Raw genomic sequence first — 7,764 nt, 5'->3', positions numbered from 1 at the left:
AAGAAGAAGTTTTAGTACTCTATTTTCATTGACTTGGGAATTAATGAGAAGAATTAGTCCATTGTGAAATGTTACGTACAACTACGACGGCGTCTCTGGCGACTAAGGAGAGAACATCAGTGCAAGAAACCACACCGGGACACTTCTTCTCGAGCGCTGACTTAGCGGCATCGACCACTTCATAGCCTCTCAGGGACAGGTTGGGGACAGCGTTTCTTTCCGCATCATTGTTTGGAGATTTCAGAAGAATGGAACCATCACATCCCTACACGAACCATCAAAGGAGTTAGCGTCTTTTTCATATATATTTTCATTATAGTCTCAAAAATAGCAAACTTACTCTGACGAAACAATCATGGAAATGCATCCTTAGAAGAGCGGCAGCAAGACTTGGCTTGCGAGAGACATATTGAATTGTGACACGACGGACAATGGCTTCTGCGTCGGGACACCTGTGTTTGTAGTAGTTAAGGTCAAGACGACCCTTATGAGCGACTGAAACTCCAAGAACGCTGACAAGAACCAAAAGAGCAAGAAGGTTCTTAATCGCCATTACTGCTCCCTCTTTCTTTTTTTTTTTTGGCTTGTTAGCTCTATTGAGTGTTAGCCAAGAAAGGTCAGAGAAGCTTGGAGATGAAGATGAAGGGAGACAATCTCAGGCCTTTTATAGATCATTCAGAGGCATTGAAAATGTCCATGGAGAAATGTCAAATGGCATTTAGATAAACCCATTTGCAGTAATATAATCCTCTGTTTCTTAATTAGGTTTGAAGAACAGAGGTGGTCGAGGAGGACATTGCTGGGTCTCCACTATCTTTTTGATATCTCTGTTGGTAGTTGAATATAAAATTTCTTAAAAACTAGATAAACTCAAAATCATGCAACGATCACGAAAGCTTCAAATCCTCTTTTTCTCTTTGAAAAGCTATTTTGACTTTGGACAACATGTAGTTAGGAGAATTGTTCTATTGGTCCATAGCTCTCCAAGTTAAAAGACAAAAATATATTAAACTGTTATAGTATGTGGAATCCACGTTCTTGCATTCTCATAGCAAACCCATCCAAGTTGCTAAATTTAGTAATTGGGTATTACAATGTACTGCCAGCTTTTGGTGGAACAGTAGTAACGACCTCAAGACTAATACAAATCAAAAACAAAAAATAAACTCATGAAATGACATATATTATTCTTCAACGATGTTACCAAAAAAAAAATACATATATTCTTCAACGAACTCGTCCCTCTTCTCGGTATGCATGTATACGATTCTGTCTTGCCACTCTACTTAAAACATATGACTGGCCTAAGTTTTGTATAACTCATACGGCCCATTTAGGAGGCCGGAAAACCAAAATGCTCACCATTGTAGATTTTTCTTACAAAATCATCCTTTTTCCAACAAAACTTTTTTTTATATTGAATCTCAGATTTGATAATATTAATTGGCAGCGGAAAGACACATTCTAACTTTGATTGTATACGATTCATCCCCTATGAAAAAGTGAAATTGCAACTTTGGCAAAATCAATTGTAAGTGGTTGGTCTCTTGGTTTTATTTTTTTATTTTCATTTAGAAAACTCAAATGTTAGGCGTTGAATTATTAGTTTTCATAGTAGAGAGTACTAACTACTAAGGAAGAGAGGAGGTTAAGTGCAAGAGAGGCATGAGAGCAGTAAATGGCCTAAAGCCATGCAGCCTCTGTGTAAACATTTAATGCGACGAAACTATTCGCCACCCTATCACATACGTACAAATATGTATATGTACATATACATATTATTTATATAAACTCAGAAAATAGAAAGGTTAATGTTAATTTTCTTTCTAAAATATATAGTATATTTTTATTAATCTTAGGTAAGTATAAACTTATGGAATGGCGAACGTAAATACGCAGTATATTTTCTATATAGATCGCGTGATAAAGTACGTATGAATGAACGACTTTTACAAATGATCACTTTTTAAATGGGTGATCTGTATTTAAAACAGCTTAATTGCACGTTATAGTTATAAATTACCTGGGCCACAAAATAATTAAACGTATATATATTTAAAGGTATGTAAATTGAAGTCTTATTGTGAAAAAGGAGTGGAGTCTTGTTACTTTTTGCAACTTTTGTGAAGTTATGTTATTTTTGGTAAACAAAAAAAAAAAAAAATGTGCCATTTTTTAGATTTGTCTCTTTTAACTAAAACAAATATAAACATAAATAAATTTCTGTCAAACTAATAATACAATATAATTTCTTTATTATATAAGAAAATGCCATAAGGATATGGATTTTTTTCTTCCAATATCTTGTTCCCATAAATGTTTTTACTTTATTAGAAAAATCTAAATTAAATATATTAGTAAAATGCAATGATAAATTTTTGTAGTTAAATCAAAATATTCTATATAAAATTTCTCCTCAATAAATAATAATCTTAGAGAATTAAAATTAATAAAAATTACTTCTAAAACAAAGATTGTATCCATGTAATATGTGAACATTTTTCTTAAATTTTCTTTAAATGAAGAATTATATTAATTTGTGGATATTTGAGCAAAAAATGAAATTTAGTTAGTTTTGCTAAGTCATATTAAATTGGATTTATTTCATATAAAGTTATAAATAATGTTAATGATTTTTATTTGTTTTAAAAGAACTATAAATATATCATAAGTAATGAAATCATTGGTTAGCCGTAATGCAAAACTCTAGTACTACTACTATATAATAAACAAAAATTATATCAGTTTCTCCATATATGATCAAAATTTTGTAACATATACATATCTTCTCTCTATAAGCGTGTAGGATTGATAGTAAAGTGTCCCTCTCTCACCATTTAATTCCATTGCACCCTCTCAATTCTCTCTGCCATTACTCTCTCATCTTTCCCATTTTTCCTCTCTCTCTCTCTCTCTTCCTCCAAAGATTTGCACCACCTACCTTTCAAACTTATTGGCTCGCCAACAAACCGCTGCACATAACCATCAGCGGTTTTCCGATCAGATACAAATCTCAGACCAGACACAGCTCCCACCCTTCTCGCTCCCTAGAGTGATCCTCCCAGTGTATGTCTCATCTCTAAAACCTCATCATTCCCTGGTGTTATATTTTATTCTATTAATTCAATTTTTTTTTTTATGTATTAATTGGATCATTACACTTCAAAATTTCTTAGCTTCTTCATAAAACTCTCACTTTCATAATGATTTTATAATCTCTGTGTTGAATTTTCAGTTAGTGATCATAAATTTTTAATATTATTTCATTACTTTTTTTTTGTTAAAGTATTAGTTCATTACTTGCTTTAATTTTTATTTTAATTCCTCCTTTTATCTGTTTCTGACTTTCTAATTACTGTTTTATCTTATAGGCAGAGACGAAACCCTCAAAACAACAATAGAGATTGACAATAACAATAACAACAACAACAACAAATAAAAATAAAGAAAAAGATTAAAAGGTTTGTATTCTCTTAATTCGTATATCATCCCTTTTCAGTTCTCTATACGTTTGTGTTTATTATATATATAAACACGTGATATACTTTTATACATGTATATGCTTATGTGTGAAATAAAAAAAACGTTTAGCTACGATGATGCTATACTAAAAAAGATAGCTGGAAAAATTTAATACATATCGCAGGCCTTATGTCACGTTGGTTGTAAGTTGTAGTATTAACTGTATATGTGTGTCCGTCTCACCGTGCGCTGAGATACTAACATTTTTTCATTTCAGTTTTTTTTCTTGTTCATTACACTTTTTTCCTGAAGGATTTATATACATACATATATATTGCTAATGATTATAATATTTTAAATTACGTTTTGTTCTGTTTTCACGAAAATATTGTTCTTTTTTTCATAAACAGGATAGAGTTGGGAATTAATTTGTACCTACTTTTTGCCTATTTTATTTGCTTTGCACAAATGAGTCCAACGTTTCTCTTTTCGTATTGGCTTTCCTCTCCCATCTAAATCAAAACTGATCAATACTTGGAAAAGTTAATTTAAATCATCATCCATCAAAGTTATTATAGGTTGTAGAAATTTTAAGTTCTTTTGAGACATCAAGTGATTTTCATCTACACTGCATAAGCTTTTTGAATCAATTTCAAAGATTTCTTTGTACTGTAGTCTGTTGTTTTTTTTTAAAAAGGATTTTTTTTGGGGAAGATTTGAATTATTCGGACTATGCGAAATTCATTATTTTGGGTTGCTTATTTAATAACTTATTAATTCATGACTGTGATGTTTTATTTTCTGCAAGACTCTTTTTTTCTTGCTTTCAATTAGTGGGTCCTTAATTTGTTTCCTACAATCATCATCTCTAATTCTTCGTCTTTCCTATTAGCTTATATCGATTCTTTTTGTAAGATCTTCAAGAAGAAAGATAAAAGAAAAGTTGTTTTGTTCATATATTATAAAAAGTAGAAAGTTGTTGACGTGGATTAAGTATTGCCATAATTTTCCAGCCTTGGAGAAAATTTCTATTTTTCTTGAGTACTCTCGGTACCCAAGAACAAAACCCTAAATTTTGATACTCTTTTTTTTTTTGCTTCTAGGGTTTGCTTTCAGTCTTCCAGTATAAGAAAAGATGTTCGAACCAAATATGTTGCTTGCGGCTATGAACAACGCAGATAGCAATAATCACAACTACAACCATGAAGACAACAACAATGAAGGGTTTCTTAGGGACGATGAGTTCGACAGTGCCAATACTAAATCCGGAAGTGAGAATCAAGAGGGAGGATCAGGAAACGATCAAGATCCTCTTCATCCGAACAAGAAGAAACGATATCATCGACATACCCAACTTCAGATCCAGGAGATGGAAGCGTATGCATATCTTAATTTACTCACTCGCTTCAATTTTCTTCATTTTTAAAAATATTTTTTTTTGACAATTTTTTGTTTCGGTTGTTAAATAGATTTTTCAAAGAGTGTCCTCACCCAGATGATACGCAAAGGAAGCAATTAAGCCGTGAATTGGGTTTGGAACCTCTACAGGTCAAATTCTGGTTTCAAAACAAACGTACGCAAATGAAGGTATAATTTTATATTATATATGAACACATATACTATATACTTTGTTCAATTATTATCCATTCATATTGAAGGGCTTATGTTTATACTTAGACCTCTATGCATCAGATCTCAATCACACTCGTGACAATTTTTGGTGGATGGTATTTCAATTAGAATTAATTCATTGACTTTGTTAGATTTTTAGATCTAGTTAATAGTACAATTGACTTATTTTTCTTACTTTTTCCTCCAGATTTTTTTTTTCCAATTAAAAGGTTGTTGTTTGGCAGAGCTATGTTTTTTTGGCGGATCAGGCCATAGAAATATTGAGATTGTTTGGTTGAAACAAATTTGATTTATTAGATAAGTTTAGAGCCATAATCTACATTGACTGAAACGTTTCGGACACATATGCTTAAAATACGGTGAAACGCATACTGTATAATAACGTGTACACAAGTGTGTTGTGTGTGTGTATAAATATACTTTCCCAATTTTTTAGCAAAATCCTTTGTTACTTCACTTTACCCAAACACAAACTTGGGTTTCTAATAACTTGTATAAAAGAAAAAGAACTACAGAGATGATGGATCTATAATTAAGTTTTATTCATGCAGAATCATCACGAGCGGCATGAGAACTCGCATCTTCGGGCTGAGAACGAAAAGCTGCGGAACGACAACCTTAGATATCGAGAGGCTCTTGCAAATGCTTCGTGTCCTAATTGTGGTGGTCCGACGGCCATCGGAGAAATGTCTTTCGACGAACACCAACTCCGTCTGGAAAATGCTCGGTTAAGAGAAGAGGTAACTAAATAATTAACTTCACAATCTTATAATGTTTGATCATAATAGTTATCGCATGTTATTGATTTTTGATATCTCAACACTTCAATTAAAATAGATAAAATCATTAATATATCACTATATTATTACATCTCTTTCCATATATTAATTCATTCTATTTAATATAGTATTTTAATAATTCTAAAATTAAAGTCATATAGAAAAAATTTCTATTTGATAATAAAAGCACATTTGTTCGTATTGAAAGGATAGAAATAACACAATTATTTAATTTATTTCTATTGATTTGGATTGGTCAACGTAAATTAACAAAGTTGCACATAATTTTTTTAAAAACAATTTATATTTGTGAAACAAGGACAAAATCATAAAACATAACTTGGAAGAAACGTAAGGACTAAGGAGTAACATGGTTCTTGTTTTTGTCTGTGTAGATCGACCGTATATCCGCGATTGCAGCCAAATACGTAGGCAAGCCAGTTTCAAACTACCCTCTTATGTCTCCGCCTCCTCTTCCTCCACGTCCTCTAGAACTCGGCATGGGGAATCTTGGAGGAGAAGCTTATGGAAACAATCCAACCGATCTCCTCAAGTCCATCACTACACCAACCGAAGCTGATAAACCGGTCATCATAGACTTAGCTGTGGCTGCAATGGAAGAGCTCATGAGGATGGCTCAAGTGGACGATTCATTGTGGAAGAGTTTGGTTTTTGACGATGAAGAGTATGCTCGGACGTTTCCTAGAGGGATCGGACCTAGACCTGCTGGATTTAGATCCGAGGCTTCGCGAGAAACCGCTGTTGTGATCATGAATCATGTTAACATCGTTGAGATTCTCATGGATGTGGTGATTAACATTTACATTTTGCATATATGTAAAAATAATCTTCTCTACTGAAGAGTTTTTGACAACATAGTGATATGGTGTTGCAGAATCAATGGTCAACGATTTTCGCGGGGATGGTATCTAGAGCTATGACATTAGCGGTTTTATCCACTGGAGTTGCAGGAAATTTTAATGGAGCTCTTCAAGTGGTAAGTTTTGTTTTCCTTCCTCTCTTTCTTTCTGTAAGAATTAAACTTGGAACTGAAGTAACCACTCTGTTTTGCAGATGACTGCAGAGTTTCAAGTTCCATCTCCATTAGTCCCGACCCGCGAAACCTATTTCGCACGTTACTGTAAACAACAAGGAGATGGTTCGTGGGCGGTTGTCGATATCTCCTTGGATAGTCTCCAACCAAACCCCCCGGCTAGATGTAGGCGGCGAGCTTCAGGATGTTTGATTCAAGAAATGCCAAATGGATATTCTAAGGTATATAATAAAATCATTAGGTTATATAATCTATAAGCTACAAATTTCAAATATACAAAAATTTAATGTAACAGGTGACTTGGGTGGAGCATGTGGAAGTTGATGACAGAGGAGTCCATAGCTTATACAAACACATGGTTAGTACTGGTCATGCCTTTGGTGCTAAACGCTGGGTTGCGATTCTTGACCGCCAATGTGAGCGGTTAGCTAGCGTCATGGCTACAAACATTTCCTCTGGAGAAGTTGGCGGTAAGCATAATGTTTTGTTTCATAACTACTTTCTCATAATCAGGCTTAGAATCAGAATCAGAAACACTATTTTATATTGATGAAATTGCAGTGATAACAAACCAAGAAGGGAGGAGGAGTATGCTGAAATTGGCGGAGCGGATGGTTATAAGCTTTTGTGCAGGAGTGAGTGCTTCAACCGCGCACACGTGGACTACATTGTCCGGTACAGGAGCTGAAGATGTTAGAGTGATGACTAGGAAGAGTGTGGATGATCCTGGAAGGCCTCCGGGTATTGTTCTTAGTGCAGCCACTTCCTTTTGGATCCCTGTTCCTCCAAAGAGAGTCTTTGATTTCCTCAGAGATGAGAATTCAAGAAATGAGGTAA

The 7,764-nt window shown here is 33.8% G+C and overlaps 2 protein-coding genes across 4 annotated transcripts in view; one reads left to right on the top strand and one right to left on the bottom strand.

Annotated features, from left to right (window-relative positions):
- LOC104763115 (peroxidase 2-like) overlaps positions 1–629 on the bottom strand; it is a 2,394-nt gene extending 1,765 nt beyond the window's left edge. The window contains exons 1-2 of the mRNA XM_010486534.1: positions 341–629; positions 80–265 (exon numbers count right to left, since the gene is read on the bottom strand). Of these exons, the coding sequence (XP_010484836.1) occupies positions 80–265; positions 341–553 (399 nt within the window). The 5' untranslated portion in view covers positions 554–629. The remainder of the gene's footprint in view (positions 1–79; positions 266–340) is intronic.
- The window catches only part of LOC104763104 (homeobox-leucine zipper protein HDG2), a 6,843-nt gene continuing 1,906 nt past the window's right edge, over positions 2,828–7,764 (top strand). For 2 of the 3 annotated variants that reach the window (XM_010486527.2, XM_010486521.2), the window contains exons 1-10: positions 2,829–3,066; positions 3,372–3,461; positions 4,566–4,839; positions 4,932–5,049; positions 5,646–5,834; positions 6,269–6,682; positions 6,769–6,870; positions 6,948–7,148; positions 7,223–7,397; positions 7,489–7,760. In XM_010486527.2, coding sequence (XP_010484829.1) covers positions 4,598–4,839; positions 4,932–5,049; positions 5,646–5,834; positions 6,269–6,682; positions 6,769–6,870; positions 6,948–7,148; positions 7,223–7,397; positions 7,489–7,760 — 1,713 coding nt within the window. In that variant the 5' untranslated portion in view covers positions 2,829–3,066; positions 3,372–3,461; positions 4,566–4,597. Of the gene's footprint in view, positions 3,067–3,371; positions 3,462–4,565; positions 4,840–4,931; positions 5,050–5,645; positions 5,835–6,268; positions 6,683–6,768; positions 6,871–6,947; positions 7,149–7,222; positions 7,398–7,488; positions 7,761–7,764 lie in introns of all 3 variants that reach the window. The other variant, XM_019243294.1, reaches the window with a different exon arrangement.

This window comes from Camelina sativa, chromosome 3 (genome assembly GCF_000633955.1).
Source record: "Camelina sativa cultivar DH55 chromosome 3, Cs, whole genome shotgun sequence".
Classification (NCBI taxonomy): domain Eukaryota; kingdom Viridiplantae; phylum Streptophyta; class Magnoliopsida; order Brassicales; family Brassicaceae; genus Camelina; species Camelina sativa.
The sequence above is the reverse complement of the archived record's forward strand: the minus strand, read 5'-3'. Positions and strand labels throughout refer to the sequence as shown.